This window comes from Physella acuta, unplaced genomic scaffold, assembly GCF_028476545.2.
Source record: "Physella acuta isolate Inbredline_101_S28 unplaced genomic scaffold, ASM2847654v3 ptg001231l, whole genome shotgun sequence".
In the NCBI taxonomy this organism is placed as follows: domain Eukaryota; kingdom Metazoa; phylum Mollusca; class Gastropoda; family Physidae; genus Physella; species Physella acuta.
Window position 1 is genome coordinate 118,984 of NW_026732747.1, and position 20,218 is coordinate 139,201.

General features: G+C 37.4%; 1 protein-coding gene across 1 annotated transcript; it reads left to right on the forward strand.

Annotated features, from left to right (window-relative positions):
• The first annotated feature begins 3,154 nt into the window (after positions 1-3,154).
• LOC131957285 (3-oxoacyl-[acyl-carrier-protein] reductase FabG-like) lies at positions 3,155-18,591 on the forward strand. The gene is made up of 9 exons (XM_059322008.1): positions 3,155-3,268; positions 3,609-3,681; positions 11,464-11,591; positions 12,886-13,117; positions 13,913-13,953; positions 15,746-15,815; positions 16,719-16,755; positions 17,360-17,423; positions 18,351-18,591. The coding sequence occupies exons 2-9, from the start codon at positions 3,609-3,611 to the stop codon at positions 18,561-18,563; spliced, it is 858 nt and encodes a 285-aa protein (XP_059177991.1). The 5' UTR covers positions 3,155-3,268; the 3' UTR covers positions 18,564-18,591.
• Positions 18,592-20,218: the final 1,627 nt, after the last annotated feature.

The following is a 20,218-nucleotide window of genomic DNA, read 5'->3' on the forward strand; positions in this document are numbered from 1 at the left end:
TAATACAAATATTTCATGAGTGATTTTTTTGTCCTTTGAAATCGGCTTTTAATTAGCTTTAAAATGTCATCAATTTCTTGTGATCTTAAACACCAATTGTCTTAATGGCAGCACTCAGCCAGTGTTTCTATCAGACTTTTTTCTCCAGTGGGTTGGGGGAGGACTAAATTTGGGGGGGGGGGGGGGGGGGGGTACTGGAAAAAATATATATTTTCTTTACAAATTTTATTTCGTTGCAGGGAGGAGGGGGACCAATGAAAGAAACTATGCTCTCAGAGGAGAAAATATTCCTCAACACAAGATCATCCTCTTGATCTGGCTAATCAAGTGATTGCTTTTACTTAATTCTCTTATCACACATTTTGTTATTGTATGTAACAAAAAAAATATATAATTGGTAATTTAAAAAAATAACCTTTAAAAATCAATTTTAATGACACATTAAATATCTTTCTTGTTGGTGAACTATGTCATAAGAGGGGCGACCTGTGAACCTAATCTCTCAATATCTATTTTGATTGAAAATTATAAGTTTGTGTATTTTTATAATTGGACCTAAATAATTTACCAGTAAAAGAATTGGGTTGCATTAAAAATTACTCAAAAAATAGTTACAAATCCACCCACAAATATTGTGCTCTAAAAATAATTTAGAATAAATAAAACAAATATAAATACTTTAGAACAGCAAACATCAAACTGCCGTCAGCCTTTATTCTTGATTAAAACCTTACCTATTAGTAATTTCTTGTATCTTTGCAAGTAGAAAACAGTAAAAAGATAAGAGACTACTAAAATCGAAAATTTAATCTGAAGGAACTGTTATGGGTAGGTAGGGTGTGTTCATTTTTAAACATAATTTATGAACAATGCTTCACAATTTGTTTATGTATTGTTTTCTCTCCTCTCTTTTGGTACTAAGTGAAGCAGTGATCTCCCCTTTCTTTTGGGTTGTGTAACTAGAGCATGGGTTCCCAAACTGTGGGTCGCGACCCCCACGGAAGGGCTTTCTGGAGGGGGGGGGAGGTCGCCAGCTGGTAAACTAAACCATTGCAATGAAAAAAAAAACCCATAAATATTTATATGAAGATCTGAAATTCGGCTTTAATAACGTCACTGGAAATGGAATAGAGAAGAAACAAGGCGTACTGTGCAAAGTTATTCAGTCATGAATCTAGGAAACCTTCAAAACTAAAGTGTCATTTTGAGACGAGTCATTCGGAAGTCATTCGGAACACACCAAAAAAGATATGGAGTTCTTTCGTCGGCATGAAGCAGTTGCAAACGTAAGAAACTTGATCGAACAGAAAGTTCTCACCAAGGAAACACAGCATTAGTGCAAGCATCATACGAAGTTACATTAGAAATTGCCAAGCAAAAAAAACAAAAAAAAAAAAACAAAAAAAAAAACCTCACACAATAGGAGGAAATCTCATCAAACCCTGCATGTTGAAGATAGTGAAATTAATTCCTGGGGATTCCAGTGCAGTAAAGATGCAACAAATAGATCATTCCAATAATCAGTGTTTCTTCCAGACTTTTTTCTCCGAGGGTGCACTTGAAATTTTCGGGGGGGGGGGGGGGGGGCGGACTCAAATTCCGTGGGGGGGGGGGGGGGACTGTTAAAAGTGTATATTTTCTATATAAATTCCATTTCGTTCGGAGGGGGGGGGGGTAGACTGTCTTTGGGTGGGGGGGGGGGGAGGTGCCCCCTGAAGAGATGCCTGGAAGAAACTCTGCTAATAATACTATTCAGCGGCTTGCAGCAGACATGTTAAGTAACAAATTTTTAAGATGTGAGTTCGTGTTCGCAGTTTGTGAAATATACTCATGATAGCAAAGAAGAGTTGCTATTTTGTGAAGATATGGAGAAAATACATACTTTTTTTAATTGGCGGATTAAAATGGGAAAACGGTTGTGGTGTTTGTACGGATGGTGCGCCATCTATGCTTGGGGCAAAATCGGGCTTTTAGGAAAAAAAGTAACAGATGTAGCTCCCTCACCAAGGGGAATCCACTGCATGATACAAAGGTATGCCTTCGCCAGCAAGACTCTTCCGACTCCATTGATAATAAAAGTCGTAAATTATTTCAAATCTGGGGCCCTAAACACCCGTCTGTTGAAAGAATTGTGCAAAAGAGACAAGGTTCTGGTTTTCTACATTACAGTACGCTGGCTATCAAAAGGAAATGTTGTGAATCGTGTTTTTGAATTGAAAGATGAAATCAAGTTGTTCTTGGAAGTGCAAGGGAATCAAGGCCTTTTGATATGATTTAATGACAAAGAGTTTTTGGAGAGAGTATCATACCTAGCAGATATATTCGAACATCAACATCAGCTTAACCCGAAGCTACATGGAAAATGAACGAATATTATCGCTTTTTACGTGATAATCGCGGGGCATTTTTTATCAAAGCAGCAAAACTGGCGAAGAAAAATAAATCTTGGAAATATTGCCAATTTTGAGAAACTCTGCTGTGTTGTAGATGAATCAGATTGTGAGATGAATAAAAATTTAAGAGAGGATTCTGGGCATCTTGAATCTCTTGAAAACGAACGGTGGCGTTATTTTCCCTTGAATTGAAAGAAAAAGAATCTGCATTGACACGTTACCCATTCTCTGCTTTCCTTATTGCAGCATTCCCGATGAATTACAAGACGAATTCTGAAATCTGCGGAATGATTCGGCGTCACGTACCGTGTTAAATAAAATAAAACTGCTCACACAATTTTGGTGAAGAATGCACCATTCATACCCGAACGTGAAATTGATTGCCTTTCGAGTTTTAGTTCCTTTTGTGTCTACATAATATCTTTGCGAGAAAAGATTTTCAACACTACTCCAATTTAAAAAAAAAACAATAACTAAGAAATTAATTAATCGTTGAGAATGACATGAGGTTGGCGTTAACAAAACTCAACCGCGAATGTTGAGGCTAGTTAATAGCATGTAATTTCACTCATCGTATTAAAACAGTTATCAATGATAATTCATATTGAAAGTCTACTAGAAAATCTTATTTCTTACTAATTTCGACTTTTCAATACTATGGGGATCGCAGGTAACTTACTTTTTATAAAAAGGGGTCGCCACTCGAAAAAGTTTGGGAACCGCTGAACTAGAGTATACTGGTAGTTTTCACAAGCAGAACGTATTCCCATTTTAGGTTTTTTATTGGAGTTACGTAGCTTAAGTGTTAATAGTGCTTTAAGCTTCTTCGTTGCGCACACGTTTAGGTATCTTATCACAGTACACTTTGTGCTTTGGTAAGTATAATTATGATTTTATGGTTTTAATATGTTAATTAATTATTTTTTACCTTGTAACCATTGGCGCATCTATACCTACAGCGCTTAATTTATTTTAATTCACATTTACTGGAGTATAACCTGCAAAAAAGTCCAAGCATGAAGCCTTGAAAATAAATTCTCCTATTTGATATTGTTTATGGTGTGTTTTACCGATGTTTGGAGCATAAACCAACCACATCACATACGATCGGCATCAAACAGCGCAGGTTCAGAATAGTAATGACCCCCCCCCCCCCCGCACACACACATACACACACGCCCCCCTCTCTCATTACGTAATGATGTATGTACACAGATGTACACAAGGTTCAAGTATCTTGAGACGATGGAGAGACTCAGGCTTGATGGACGTGTGGCAATTATTACAGGTCAGTGGCCGAAGGTCTAGATGTGTCTGGTCAACTGTTGACCCAGGCTTGATGGACGTGTGGCAATTATTACAGGTCAGTGGCCGAAGGTCTAGATGTGGTGTGTGGTCAATTGTTGACTAGATGAGTGGCTAGGTGTGTGGTCAGTTGTTGACTCAGGCTTGATGGACGTGTGGCAATTATTACAGGTCAGTGGTCGAAGGTCTAGATGTGGTGGGTGGTCAATTGTTGACTAGATGAGTGGCTAGGTGTGTGGTCAGTTGTTGACTCAGGCTTGATGGACGTGTGGCAATTATTACAGGTCAGTGGTCGAAGGTCTAGATGTGGTGTGTGGTCAATTGTTGACTAGATGAGTGGCTAGGTGTGTGGTCAGTTGTTGACTCAGGCTTGATGGACGTGTGGCAATTATTACAGGTCAGTGGTCGAAGGTCTAGATGTGGTGGGTGGTCAATTGTTGACTAGATGAGTGGCTAGGTGTGTGGTCAGTTGTTGACTCAGGCTTGATGGACGTGTGGCAATTATTACAGGTCAGTGGTCGAAGGTCTAGATGTGGTGGGTGGTCAATTGTTGACTAGATGAGTGGCTAGGTGTGTGGTCAGTTGTTGACTCAGGTTTGATGGACGTGTGGCAATTATTACAGGTCAGTGGTCGAAGGTCTAGATGTGGTGTGTGGTCAATTGTTGACTAGATGAGTGTCTAGGTGTGTGGTCAATAGTTGACCTAAATAGTAGCTAGGTGTGCAGTTATTATTTGACAAGATGTGTGGCTAGGTGTGTGGTCAATAGTTGACCAGATGAGTGGCTAGGTGTGTGATCAATTGTTGACTCAGGCTTGATGGACATGTGGCTATTATTACAGGTAAGTGGCCGAAGGTCTAGATGTGGTGGGTAGTCAGTTGTTGACTAGATAAGGGGCTATGTGTGTGGTCAATAGTTGACCAGATAAGTGGCTAGATGTGTGGTCAATAATTGACTAGATGAGTGGCTAGGTGTGTGGTCAATAGTTGACCAGTGGCTAGATGTGTAGTCAATAGTTGACTTAATGAGTAGCTAGGTGTGTGGTCAATAGTTGACCAGATGAGTGGCTAGGTGTGTGGTCAATAGTTGACCAGATGAGTGGCTAGGTGTGTGGTCAATAGTTGACCAGATGAATGGCTCGGTGTGTGGTCAATAGTTGACCAGATGAGTGGCTCGGTGTGTGGTCAATAGTTGACCAGATGAGTGGCTAGGTGTGTGGTAAATAGTTGACCAGATGAGTGGCTAGGTGTGTGGTCAATAGTTGACCAGATGAGTGGCTCGGTGTGTGGTCAATAGTTGACCAGATGAGTGGCTTGGTGTGTGGTCAGTAGTTGACTAGATGAGTGGCTAGGTGTGTGGTCAATAGTTGACCAGATGAGTGGCTTGGTGTGTGGTCAATAGTTGACTAGATGAGTGGCTAGGTGTGTGGTCAATTGTTGACCAGATGAGTGGCTCGGTGTGTGGTCAATAGTTGACCAGATGAGTGGCTAGGTGTGTGGTAAATAGTTGACCAGATGAGTGGCTAGGTGTGTGGTCAATAGTTGACCAGATGAGTGGCTCGGTGTGTGGTCAATAGTTGACCAGATGAGTGGCTTGGTGTGTGGTCAGTAGTTGACTAGATGAGTGGCTAGGTGTGTGGTCTATAGTTGACCAGATGAGTGGCTTGGTGTGTGGTCAATAGTTGACTAGATGAGTGGCTAGGTGTGTGGTCAATTGTTGACTAGATGAGTTGCTAGCAGTGTGGTTTATAGTTGACCAGATGAGTGGCTAGGTGTGTGGTCAATAGTTGACCAGTTGAGTGGCTAGGTGTGTGGTCAATAGTTGACCAGATGAGTGGCTAGGTGTGTGGTCAATAGTTGACCAGATGAGTGGCTCGGTGTGTGGTCAATAGTTGACTAGATGAGTGGCTAGGTGTGTGATCAATTGTTGACTAGATGAGTGGCTAGGTATGTGGTAAATAGTTGACTAGATGATTGGCTTGATGTGTGGTCAATAGTTGACCAGATGAGTGGCTAGGTGTGTGGTCAATAGTTGACCAGATGAATGGCTAGGTGTGTGGTCAATAGTTGACTAGATAAGTTGCTAGGTGTGGTCAATATTTGACTAGATGAGTGGCTCGGTGTGTGGTCAATAGTTGACTAGATGAGTGACTAGGATGTGGTCAATAGTTGACCAGTTGGAAAATTTAATTGGTAAGTTGTCAAGATTGAATAAAATAGATGTTTGTCTTATACTTTTAAATATGTGCCTTAAAAATCATTTTTTATTCAATATACTGTAGAAGTGTTTGTATCTGAAGAAACTATTATATTATTCGTCTCCTCTTGCTTAAGATTGTGATAGTACTTATCACATAGTCTTGTAACATCTATTGACTAACCTGGTCGTACCGAGGTATCATATTTCAATTAGGTCAGCTAGAAGAATACTTGGTGCGTGAAGCTTCTAACCCACACAGGAATGCAACATAGACCGTCACGCTTGAATGAATTTCAGAAACTGAATTCTTGGAGTGGGGAATGGGGGAGAGGGGGGAGGTTGTCAGTGCCAACCTGTAGCATGGATACCATCCCGTCCCCCAGCGGACAAAATAGAAAAAAAAATGTACATTTATAAAGAAAGTATATACTTTAAGTATTCACTGCCCTTCATGCTCCCTCCCTCCTCCAATCCCCTACCCCTTGTAGAACAATATCTACCGCACCTTTGTTTCTCAATGTGAAATTCACGTTTGAATCGTAGGTCGTGCCGCAATACAAGGTTAAATATAAACCTCACTCTGTTGCACATACGTTTGGTGCATACAGTTCAGTGCTTCCTTCTGATATGTGCCCATGTTTTTTATGAGCCTTAGAAACGTAATATATACACAATTATTTTACTTTGCTTCCTTGTTTGCTAGGGATTACAGTTTTCATCATCGGCAGTTTTTTTTTCAGACTTTTTTCTCCGCGAGGTGGGGGGGGGGGGGGGTGGTGGTGGGGGTGAAGGGGCGGACACTAGAAAAAGTATAGATTTTATATATAAATTCTATTTCGTTCAGGAAGGGGGGGGGGGTTAGACGTGTTTCGGAGAGGAGAGGGGTATGCCATCCTAAAGGAATGCCTGAAAGAGACACAGCTTATGAGGACTGATACATAATTATGGATAACGTACTTAGCATACATTTTTAAATACCGTTTTGGATTATAACAATCAACCTTCAAGAATCTACCAATGTGGTTAAAAATATTATTAATCGAGGATATTTAATTTTGTGTCCCTAGCCATAGCCATCTTTCATCTTGACCATTTTGTATTTGACTATTTTAATAAGAAAATGTCCTTTCACTAGCATTTGTTTACTTATTGTAAATGGTTCACACGTTTAAAAATAATGAACAATAAAGTTGAAAAATCTTATTCGACTTTTTCTTTTGAGCATCTGCCGTTAACTGATGTCGAAATGGTTGCTAGGCTTAGATCAATTCGAAAGAATAGTGGCACATTTAAGGATCTTCTATAAAAAAAAATGTTATGTATACCTCCCCCTCGTTTCACATTAGAATAGTCCGACTCCCCCCCCCCCCTCATGCCTAGACGTCGTTAATGAAAGACACCTTGATACTCTTTGAAAAGGTTTATTGCGTACATTCGAATGTGCCCTTTGAACAGGGGCGTAGCGAGGGGGGGGGGGGCGGGGTGTGCGGACCGCACCGGGTGACACCATTTAGGGGGGTGACACCAAGGCAAAAAATAGCAAAATATATAGAGAAAAACTTGAGGGGGGTGCAAATCGAAAGTTGAGGGGGGGGGTGCAAATCGAAAACTTGAGGGGGGGGGGGGAGGGTGCAAATCGAAAGTTTGAGGGGGGGGTGCAAATCGAAAACTTGAAAGTTTTTCCCCGGAAAGGGTTGCTACGCCTCTGGGGGGTGACACCATTAAGTGCCGCACCGGGTGACACCCGACCTCGCTACGCCACTGCCTTTGAATAAGTAGTTTTCGTAGAAAAAAAAAGTGTTAGACGTAATTAATTTCGTGTGCGAATTCTACCATTCATAAATATAAAAACAAATGTGATTATCGTTTTGTCTCTCCGCTCTTTACCCTCCCCAAACTCTTTTCTTCATTTTGGTGAATTCATAATTGATTTTTTTGTCATTGCCTCCTATATTTTTCAAGCGTTTGTTCTTCACTATACCCCCCCCCCCCCCCGTCCCGTTTATTTCTATTAAGTACCAATCAAACTGCAATAAAAACTTCAACCTGTTAGTAAAATACCGAAATGCAGTGGTATATCGATCTTCAACAAAGAAGATCAATACCTTAAATCAATTAGGGCTTTGCATTGATCATTTATTTCTAAGACCTAAGTTTTAAGACTAAAACAATCAAGACTATAGCTATAATTTAATGGAAAAAAAAAACGTCTCGATCGCTGGTTTCTTTGAAACCTTAGCATTATATCACGCGTTAGAGTTTTTTTTTTATGTATCGGGTAACTTTAGTTCCTCTTCACGAATTTATCTGGTAACCTTAGTTCATCGAATATATCTGATAAACTAAGTTCAACCAACACGAATATATCGGATAAATTTAGTTCACCAACAGGAATATATCGGGTAAATTTAGTTTACCAACTTACCAACACGAATATATCTGGTAAATTTATTCATCAAGACGAATATATCGGGTAAATTTATTCATTAACACGAATATATCGGGTAATTTTAGTTTACCAACACGAATTTAATGGGTAACCATAGTTCACTAACATGAATATATCGGGTAAGTTTAGTTCATCAGCACGAATATATCGGGTAAATTTATTCATTAGCACGAATATATCGGGTAATTTTAGTTCACCAACACGAATTTAATGGGTAACCATAGTTCACTAACATGAATATATGGGGTAAGTTTAGTTCATCAACACGAATATATCGGGTAAATTTAGTTCATCAACACAACATACAAATATTTTTTTAGACTTGTTAAATGTTTGTATTGCAGTTAAGAGCCATAGTGCTCTACAGAGTAGACATAGTTCATTAACCCTTTATCTACTGACGGTACTTATAAGTACCACTTTAATTAAGTGCCTGTATAATTTTTAATTTAATACGAATTTTAAAAATTATTGATGTAATTAATAGTATTATCTCCCCTGAGTAGCCAGTAGTTAGAGGGATCGATGTACTTTGAAAATTTTTGGTATGGCGCCAATTTCAATCTCTTGCTGTATCGGTAGTTTACAATTGCTCTGTAACGTTCTCACACACGTTCCTGATTTCCTTTTGTTTTACCTTATTCTTGAAGTTTTCATCCCCAAATATTTTTTATTGGCATCTCAAATAGTCAGGCAAACGTGTTTAACTTCTAGTTATACAATTTTAATCAAATTGTCTTTGTATTAGATCGATGTTTACAAGTGGACTTATAAGTACCGTCAGGGCACACGGACATTTTTTTAGGATTTTTAGGAAATGGTAGATTTTTGATGTGGAGTGACATAAATATTATTTTGATAATTAATTATCGAAATGTACTCAAAAAATGATATTTACACATTTATAAGAAAGTTAGCATATGGTTTACATAAGAAATAATGTAATTACATGTTGATTTCTAGTAGTAAAAGAATAAGAAGAATAAAGGTAGCAGTTGAGGGCTCGTTTACTAGGTTTAGTGTACTTCATTTGTATACCAAAGCCTATTTCTAGTAGTAAGATTTAATTTGTTAGTTATATTTACTGCAATAAACTGTCTTGCATACAATAACTAGTATTTACGTAATGTATATCTGTAGACTAGTAATGGTCGATACTTCTGCATATAGTAGGCCTATAGATCTCTATGGTAAATTTTAATCCGTAACCAGGAAACAGTAGGCCACTTCGGCTATCCTAACCACATTGAGCTCACTTCTATTTATGAACTTTACACTGTAGTGTAGACTTGTCATAACATTCTAGTAGGCTACAATTATACTAGTATTACTAGTAGTTGTGTACTGAATGACTAGGCTTTTGTTTGTTTATGCGGCTCATTGTAATGGCTATTGGAAGCCTCCATCAAAAGCATGTTCAGTCCGGCAACTGTTGCCACACCAGAAAGACGACAGACAAGAATGTCTCAGGAATGAGGAATGAGGGAGCATGACATGTCGGCAACTTTTGCTGTATTTGAGGTCTAAGATGTATTCCGATAGAAAATCCAATAAAAATCGTACTCAAAATATACTTTTGTGCTGTATTTATGTGTGAAAATTACAAAAAAATTACGGTTATAATGATTGCCATGTTATTAGTCAATAAATTGTATCGTTTGTTACTGTTTTGGAAAAAAAAATTTTTGGAAAAAATATCCTACATTCCTGACGGTACTTATAAGTACCAATATCTGTTTGGGCCATTAAAAATTTATGAAACGAAATTTCCTTCGACATATGCTTTAAATGTGCCAAAAGCAATATGACAACAAGTTGTTTAAGAAGAAATTTCATTCAGAACATAATTCCGTAAATAAAGGGTTAAAAGAAAAAAAAACCGCGTCTTTGGTTTCGGTTGAGTAATGCTAGGTATAGTATAATACGATTTATTTGCAGAGTGCTTTGGATGACTGCACACTTGGCATTGAAAGACGGGTGTGACGCAAAATTGTGTTACGAAAACATGAAGGCCAATATAAAGTTATTTTGGTTTTAAAACGTTTTTATAATACTAAAAATACACCATGTTGAAGAAGTTTTCTTCGGTTCTACTTTTATTCGTAACATTTGAAATTTTCTTCAGTTCTACTTTTATTCGTAACATTTATCAGCGTTATGTTTGGGTACATGCTTTGTACTTTTTTTTAGAGCAGATTTATGCAATCATATGATCACTTATAGACACAACAATTTGACTTCTGGAATGACCTGTTTTTCCAAAGGAAATTTAGAAAATTCTAGTGTTTAAAGTCGAAATTATATTATAGAAGATTAAACTGTTAAGGGGTCGTCCATGAATTACGTCACACTCGTAAGTGGGAGGGGGTCTGTAATTTTGTGACGCGTGTAATGAGACGGAGGAGGGGGGGGGGTGTTCAGATGGTGTGACGTCACACTTTTGCATTATAAAGAGGCAATGTTGAAAAAGAATTTTAACTGTTATTTCGCGTTTTAGAAAACTGTTTTAATAAATTGTAATAAGAATTGATTAAAATACTCTATTTTGACAAAAGAGTTTAAACATGATTTTGGAAAAATATCGTATTTTTTAAAAAATTCAACTGCAATTTTAGAAGGGGGAGGGGGGGGGGGGGTTGTAGGATGAGGTGTTTCGTCATTTTAGGGGGGTCTGGCTTTCTGTGACGATGTGTGACGGAGGGGAGGGGGGGAGTTAAAAATCGTCAAAAAAAGCGTAACGTCATTTATGGATGACCCTTAAGTTTGGTTCGCTTATTTACAAAGTCTTAGTCAATTCTTTAATATCGATTATCGACTAACATGTTCCATCTTCAGTCGACATTGTACTTGTGTCGTTCTTATTCTCCTTCATTTTGTTTTATTGTAATACATATTTCAGTCTGCATTTCATTTTTATTTTGGAGTTTTCTCTCCTAGATAGGTTGCTGTATTCAGCTATCGAGCCTCATCTGCCCGTGGGCAAATGTTTCTAATATTTCAACTTAACTATGGTCAATAACATACTTCAATGCCTAGGTTACACTGGATAAAACTATGAATACCTTTTTTATTTTAGTTCGTCAACATCTTTATTACCTCCCCTGCCTATATCTACAGGTAGCAGCTCTGGTATAGGGGAAGAAACTGCGTTATTGTTTGCCAAGCGTGGTGCAAGAGTTACCCTCCATGGACGGGACGAGAAAAAACTGGCAGACGTTGAACGGAGAATTAACCAGCCGGACAAGGTGATTATTAAGTTAATTAATTAAATGAAAAGTAATAAATACACTCGACACTTTAAAAATATTAAAAATATGAATTACGTACATATGCAGTGAAACGACGACAACTATATTTGTGTTAAGGGAATACCTAATAGATCATACATTAATACAGTGTTTCTTCCAGACATTTTTCTCCTTGGGCACTTGAAATTTTTAGGGGGGGGGGGGGGCGGTAGACTTTCTTCGGGGGGGGGGGGGGGCGGACACTGTTAAAAGTATATATTTAATATATAAATTATATAAGTTTCATTTCGTTTGGGGGGGGGGGGGAGGAGGGCAGCAGAATTTTTCCGGGGGGGGGGGACGACTTCGACCCCCCCCCCCTGGAAGAAACTCTGCATTAATATGAGGAGACGGGAGATTAGGTTTGGGATAGTGAAAGTAATATAGCTAGTGTTAGGGTTAGATATAGGGATATGATTAGGGGTAGGAGAAGGGTTAGGGGTAAAGGATATGGATATGAATAGGGTTAGGTATTGGCTTACAGATATTGACTGTGAAAGGAAACGGATGGGTAGGTGGAAATTGATGGGTGTGTGCTTAATATGTATTTTGAAATTGGGGATGGGGTTGATGGTGGTTGGCTATGTTAATAAACCACTAACCATTAGTTAACAAGCCCCATATCAGACCCTGATAGTTGTGTGGTTTCTCCAGAGACCCTGATAGTTGTGTGGTTTCTCCACAGACCCTGATAGTTGTGTGGTTTCTCCAGAGACCCTGATAGTTGTGTGGTTTCTCCACAGACCCTGATAGTTGTGTGGTTTCTCCAGAGACCCTAATAGTTGTGTGGTTTCTCCACAGACCCTGATAGTTGTGTGGTTTCTCCACAAGACCCTGATAGTTGTGTGGTTTCTCCACAAGACCCTGATAGTTGTGTGGTTTCTTGTAGTTATGTGGTTTCTTGTAGTCGTGTGGTTTCTCCACAGACCCTGATAGTTGTGTGGTTTCTTGTAGTTGTGTGGTTTCTTGTAGTTGTGTGGTTTCTCCACAGACCCTGATAGTTGTGTGGTTTCTCCACAGACCCTGATAGTCGTGTGGTTTCTCCAGAGACCCTGATAGTTGTGTGGTTTCTCCACAGACCCTGATAGTTGTGTGGTTTCTCCACAGACCCTGATAGTTGTGTGGTTTCTCCACAGACTCTGATAGTTGTGTGGCTTCTTCACAGACCCTGATAGTTGTGTGGTTTCTCCACAGACCCTGATAGTTGTGTGGTTTCTCCACAGACCCTGATAGTTGTGTGGTTTCTCCACAGACCCTGATAGTGGCAGGGGACATCACCGAGGCAGCGGTCAGACAAAAACTGGTGGACGCGACGGTTGAAAAGTTTGGACGTCTGGACATTCTGGTCAACAATGCGGGGTTCGGACATTTCTCCTTCATCAAGGACCTGACGGAGGAAGCCTTCGACCACTGCCTCAACGCCCTTCTTAAGGCGCCCGTGTTCCTGTGTCAGGCAGCTCTGCCTCACTTGATCCAGTCGAAAGGTGAAAACATGGTCCAAATACCGAAACACGAATTGTGAAAGGTGAAAACATGGTCCAAATACCGAAACACGAATTGTGAAAGGTGAAAACATGGTCCAAATACCGAAACACGAATTGTGAAAGGTGAAAACATGGTCCAAATACCGAAACACGAATTGTGAAAGGTGAAAACATGGTCCAAATACCGAAACACGAATTGTGAATTTCTGTGGTCTAATTACCGAAACACGAATTGTGATTTTTCTATGGTCTAAATACCAAAAGACGTGTTGTATTCCCGTAGTCTAATAACCGAAACACAAGGTTGTGATTTTATGTGGTCTAGCTACCGAAATAACGGTGATTTTCTGTGGTCAAATTACCGAAACACGCATTGTGATTTTCTGTTATTTAGTTAATGAATTACGTTTAATGAAAGAAATTGTGTTTGGTGCTTTTTAAGTATTAAAGAAAAAAAAGTGTAGGTGTTTTTTTAGACAATTTACCTACCAACTGTTAATTTTCTGTGTGTTGAGAGTGTTCATAAAGTTTTATTTTTTTAAAATACTTATTTTATTTTATTGAATATCTAGCTAAGGTGGGGCATAACTCATTAAGCTTAAAGCGGTATCGTTAGAAGAATACTGTATACATTATTTCCAAACGTTTTATGTGTTATGATCGATGCCGGAAGGATTGTATATGTGCATTAGTGTACCTGGTGTATGAAGTATAATACAGAATCAGTGGTGTGTGTTGAATTGTGATGAGTGTTCAACGAACACGAACTAATGGTTCACTGTTTTTTTCCTCCAGGGAATATTGTCAACGTGAGTTCCGGCCTAACTGTAGCACCGGTAGGTGGCGCCATCTTATGTTGTGTTAATTACTACACTGTATAATGCACCCCCATACTTCATTATAACACTCCAAACCCCATAACATCTCATTACCCATTACTTTCTCGTCATACCAATTAGCTTCATATTATCTCATGACACCCCATAACATCTTTTGATACACCATAGTTCTACAAAGTGAGATGATACAACATAGTTCTACAAAGTGAGGTGATACAATATAGTTCTACAAAGTTAGGTGATACAACATAGTTCTACAAAGTGATGTGATACAACATAGTTCTACAAAGTTAGATGATACAACATAGTTCTACAAAGTTAGATGATACAACATAGTTCTACAAAGTTAGATGATACAACATAGTTCTACAAAGTTAGATGATACAACATAGTTCTACAAAGTTAGGTGATACAACATAGTTCTACAAAGTTAGGTGATACAACATAGTTCTACAAAGTTAGATGATACAACATAGTTCTACAAAGTGAGGTGATACACCATAGTTCTACAAAGTGAGATGATACAACATAGTTCTACAAAGTTAGATGATACAACATAGTTCTACAAAGTTAGGTGATACAACATAGTTCTACAAAGTGAGGGTATACAACATAGTTCTACAAAGTGAGATGATACAACATAGTTCTACAAAGTGAGGTGATATAATATAGTTCTACAAAGTTAGGTGATACAACATAGTTCTACAAAGTGAGATGATACAACATAGTTCTACAAAGTGAGGTGATACAATATAGTTCTACAAAGTTAGGTGATACAACATAGTTCTACAAAGTGATGTGATACAACATAGTTCTACAAAGTTAGGTGATACAACATAGTTCTACAAAGTGATGTGATACAACATAGTTCTACAAAGTTAGGTGATACAACATAGTTCTACAAATTGATGTGATACAATATAGTTCTACAAAGTGAGATGATACAACATAGTTCTACAAAGTTAGATGATACAACATAGTTCTACAAAGTGAGGTGATACACCATTGCTCTACAAAGTGAAGTGATACACCATTGTTCTACAAAGTTAGGTGATACACCATTGTTCTACAAAGTTAGGTGATACACCATTGTTCTACAAATTGATGTGATACAACATAGTTCTACAAAGTGAAGTGATACAACATAGTTCTACAAAGTTAGATGATACAACATAGTTCTACAAAGTGAGGTGATACAATATAGTTCTACAAAGTGAGATGATACAACATAGTTCTACAAAGTTAGATGATACAACATAGTTCTACAAAGTGAGGTGATACACCATTGCTCTACAAAGTGAAGTGATACACCATTGTTCTACAAAGTTAGGTGATACACCATTGTTCTACAAAGTTAGGTGATACACCATTGTTCTACAAATTGATGTGATACAACATAGTTCTACAAAGTGAAGTGATACAACATAGTTCTACAAAGTTAGATGATACAACATAGTTCTACAAAGTGAGGTGATACTATATAGTTCTACAAAGTGAGGTGATACACATAGTTCTACAACGTGAGGTTACACACCATAGTTCCACAAAGTGAGGTGACATATCACAGACCTATATCATCACGTGACCACACAAAACACTACTGCTCTATATTATTACGCGCCACCCCATAATCCTAGAAAATCACGTGACAAACCATTACACCATACCACAACTTGAACACCATAGTAGAGTAAGTTCAACTGACTCCCACCAAAAAAAAAAAAAAAAACGTGTATATACTACTGCAACGTGCCACTATTTACGGGTACCGTTTAACTTATCTCCACAGAGCCCAGGCATGTTTGCATACGCCACTGCCAAGGTTGGGATGGAATATTTCATGAAAGCCGCCTCTTTGGGTGAGCCGGCTTTGTATAAGGGTTCTATTAAGTGCATAACTTTGATTATATATATATATATATATATATATATATATATATATATATATATATATATATATATATATATATATATATATATATATATATATATATATATATATATATATATATATATATAGGTTGGATTTGGCAAAGTTGGCTTTTAAATCTTGAAGCACTTCTAATGAACCAATTTTCTGATACGTTCGTCTGCAGTGACAATGCAAGAATATAATTTTTTTTTACAAATCTGATTACACATTAGCTTAGTCAATAACATTTTATTTAAAAATATGAAGTTCAATACTAACATTGGAGATAAAGAGATTAAATACTAGTGATCACTCTCTCAATTTTGGTCGCAAAAACTATGTAACAGATCTTATGTGCGAACAAAACTTTTATTAAAAAAAAACAAGTTTGTTTTGGTGAATTGAAAGATTACTACTATAAGGTGTTTAATGTTTTTTTTATTTAGTGTACACATATTTTAACACTGCTCACTTTTACTTCACAAAGTAGCTATATAAAGTTGTATGTGTGTGTGTGTGTGTGTGGGTGGTGCTGATATTGCGTGTGATGGAGAAGAAGTGGAAAATGCGAGAATGTACGTTTATCTAGTTGAGTTTATGTTAGACTCTTAAATTCCGGAATTAACTTCATAATTGTTATTTATCCCAATGCAACAGTGAGCGTGTTATTATGGTTATTTACTTGAATTAATTTGAGAATAATTTGTTAAAAAATGTAATAATTGCTGCTGTAGCTCAAAAAAAAAAAAAAAAAAAAAAAAAAAAAAAAAAAAAAACAAACCCACAAACAAAAACAAATGTTTGTAATTAAAATAAAATTTGTATTTTATTTTATATTTGCATCTCACAGAGTTCCATGAAATTGGCATCCGCGTCAACACAGTCACGTATGTACATGCTTAAGTGACTAGCTATGCAACAGTTAAACAAACTTCCATTCGCTAGCTAGCAGCACGCAGGTGGTGTAGAGTTTACCTGTTTCTGTGCCCACGGTGGTCTATGTAGATAGGGGTCATCCATTTATGACGTCCACACGCGGGGGGGGGGGGGGGGGTCCCGAAAAAAACTGACTTTTGTGGACGCATATGGACTTTTATAAGGAAAAAAGTGCATTTTTGTGGACGGGGGGGGGGGGGGCGTCATAAATGGATGACCCCATAAAGGGGCCAATGCGTTGATCATGTCAACTTTTCACAACATTTTCAACATTTGAAAACATGAATTCTATTTTATTTTTGTCGACGTTAGAAACATTTACTTCACCACAGTGAAACCCATAACCCACACACAATACGCCAAAGTGGAAAATGTTACAGAGAATTTCCCAAAGTATTATTATCCAGATGACTTATAGTTTAAAATAAACTATTTTTACAATAGTCACCCACTCGGATTCGGTGATTCATGGGCAGATGAAGTAGAGTTCAATTAAAAATTATAAAAGTTAAAATTAATTTTATACTTTTTGTTGTTTTGTTTTTTTAAATGCAGACCAGGAGTGATTGAGACGCCAATTTTTGACAAATTTTGTCCATCAGAAGAAATGAAAACACAGGTCAGATTATAATGCCACTAAATTACCAAGTTTAAGTTTACTAAGTAGATAAGCAGAAGTATTTCTTGTATTACTGTTTATAGTTGATTTCCGGACGAAGCGATAGGAACAAAAAAAATTGTTCATTTCTCTTCAAGTTTCTTCAAATATTAGTTTTTTATTTTCTTAATTGTTAAAGTATAATTAATTGTTTTACTTTTTTTATTTTGAGTTAAGAGCAACTATTAACTGTGAAAAAAGTTTTGACTATCTGTCTTCAAATTTCTTCAAATATTAATTTTGTTTTTAATTATTAGAGTATAATTAATTGTTTTACTTTTTTATTTTGATTTAAAAGCAACTATTAACTGCTCTATTAACTGCTGTAAAAGTTTTGTTTATTTTTCTTCAAGTTTGTTCAAATTGATTTTCTTCTTAACTGTTACAGTATAGTTGATTTTTTTTATTTACTTTTTTGTTTTGTTTTAGGAGCAACTATTAACTGTGTAAAAGTTTTGACTATTTGTCTTCAAATTTCTTTAAATATTAATTTTGTTTTTAATTATTAAGTATAGTTAATTGTTTTACTTTTTTGTTTTATTTTAAGTGCGACTGTTATTTTAAAAGCATTTATTGTAAAGTAAAGTTAAGATCCCTTTTCAAACCTGACGGTCTATAGGGGCAAGTGAAGTAGAGTACACTTGTTTCTGTGACCTCAGCAATGAAGAGATAGTGTGGTCAGCACTATGCCTAGCCGCCTTTACTTTCCCTAACGTGTGTTAGGTATCCATCAAAGTTGGGTGGACTCAGGGACGGTCTATTGACTTGAACCCGGATTCGAACTCGAGACTTACGGGTTTGCGTTCCAGCTCTCTACCGCTAAACCACTCCGTAAAAGCAATTATTACCTGTGTAAAAAGTCACTATTTATACCCTTATCTTATGTAGCTCCTGAACCAAAACGCTAAACAAACGCTGCTGGGCAGAAATGGACAACCACAGGAAGTGGCCGAGGCTATCGCATTCCTGGCGTCTGACGCGGCAAGTTTCATGACGGCTGCTGACGTCTTCATAGATGGGGGGCGTCGAGCCTTCTACCACAGCGGGGAGAAGGCCCCGATGCCGAATTATGATGACGTAATGTTGAAAACCGGACATTGACGCACGGAAGATGCATGCATCAGTTCAGGTGGGTTTCGGAAGCTGTTTTTTTAGCCCTCGTAAGCCCTAAATTCTACATTCCACTGTCATTTTTCTTTATCCAGGGGTGGGGGGGGGGGGTCCAGTCTATTGCTTGCTTCGCGATGTTGTCCTTTTCTTTTTTCAGGGCTTATGCCCAATTGATATACTTATGTAAGTATAAAATTGACATTTAACCTAACGTCACAACGAAACTAATTATACATTATTTGTTTATGTTGCAGGAAAGAAGACATTGGAAAAACAGCAAACACAATCAAATTTAAATATTTACTGATCTTAAACTGCATCATTTCAATAAAATATTAGTTTCAGTTGCTTTCAGAAATTTTTCTTCTGCAAATGAATTTTGTTACCTGTTGTTAGTATTTTCTGGTGTAAATTTAATAGCCTACAATAATAATCGTATTACTAAATGCATCAAATGAAATTACTCTAATTATACTACTATAATAAGACAATAAAACTTATATTAAAACAACAACAGCGCTAAGCTTGATTTTTAAGTGTATTTTTAAAGATGCTGATTCAACACTCTATTGAATTTTATACTATGATAGATTATACTCATCAAATAAGTAGTATCTTATTTAAACAAGTAATACGGAATTGGAGTTTGCGTATTCCCTCCTTTCTGTGGTTGCTTAATAGCAAGTTTTTTTGGGGTTTTTAAAAATTTTGTTACTAGCTTCTTATAGTGATCTTTTTTTATCGTAGCTCATCGGTAATCGCTACTGCAGTAAATAGATGCAATTATAGTACACACAGTGAACAGGTACCAACATAAAGGGTGGGGGTGTTAAATATTAGTCCTGTAGAAGATTCAAAATAAATCGTGTAAATTAAAAGGGGGAAAGCATTCCACCAGTTGCATAAGTATTTTCCCTTGCCTTCAGAAGAACTCAGCTGATTTATAACCAAGAAAAAACAAAAAAAAAGGATATCTTCCATTAACCATCATAAATCCGTAAAAGATTGTGCAGATGGATATGCCTTATGATAAAGAAACCATTAGTGAATATTACTAGAAAGGCATGTCATGGAATCAACAATAATTAAGAAAGAAGAACCCAAAAAATAACTGGTGTAAAGAAATCATAGAAAAAAACAACAACATGAAAGTAATGGGACAGAACTCGAAAAAATAAAATGGGAGACAATAGCTGAGGACAGAAAAGCACGGAATGAAGTTGTGAATTTCCCGGCTACAGGACATTACCCCCCTGGATATTTCCCCCCCGGACATTTCCCCCCCCCGTATTTACCCCCCCCCCCCCCGGAGCAATTACCCCCCTGTCAATTACCCCCTTGTCAATTACCCCCCGGGGAATTACCCCCCTCCTCTCAAGTTAAAATCCTAACTCTAACTAGAATTTTATCCCAATATACTACTTTAATCCAAACCTTAAGAAAAAGACCAAAACCTAAGCATCCACCTTATCCTAAAACTTCACACAAAACCAAAACCAAAGCTAGACACAACCCTAACCCTAAAACTAACTCTAACCCTAGCCCTAACACTAACCCTAACCTTAACCCTAATCTTAACCCTAACCCTAGCCCTAATCTTAACCCTAACCCTAACCCTAACCCTAACACTAACCTTAACCCTAACC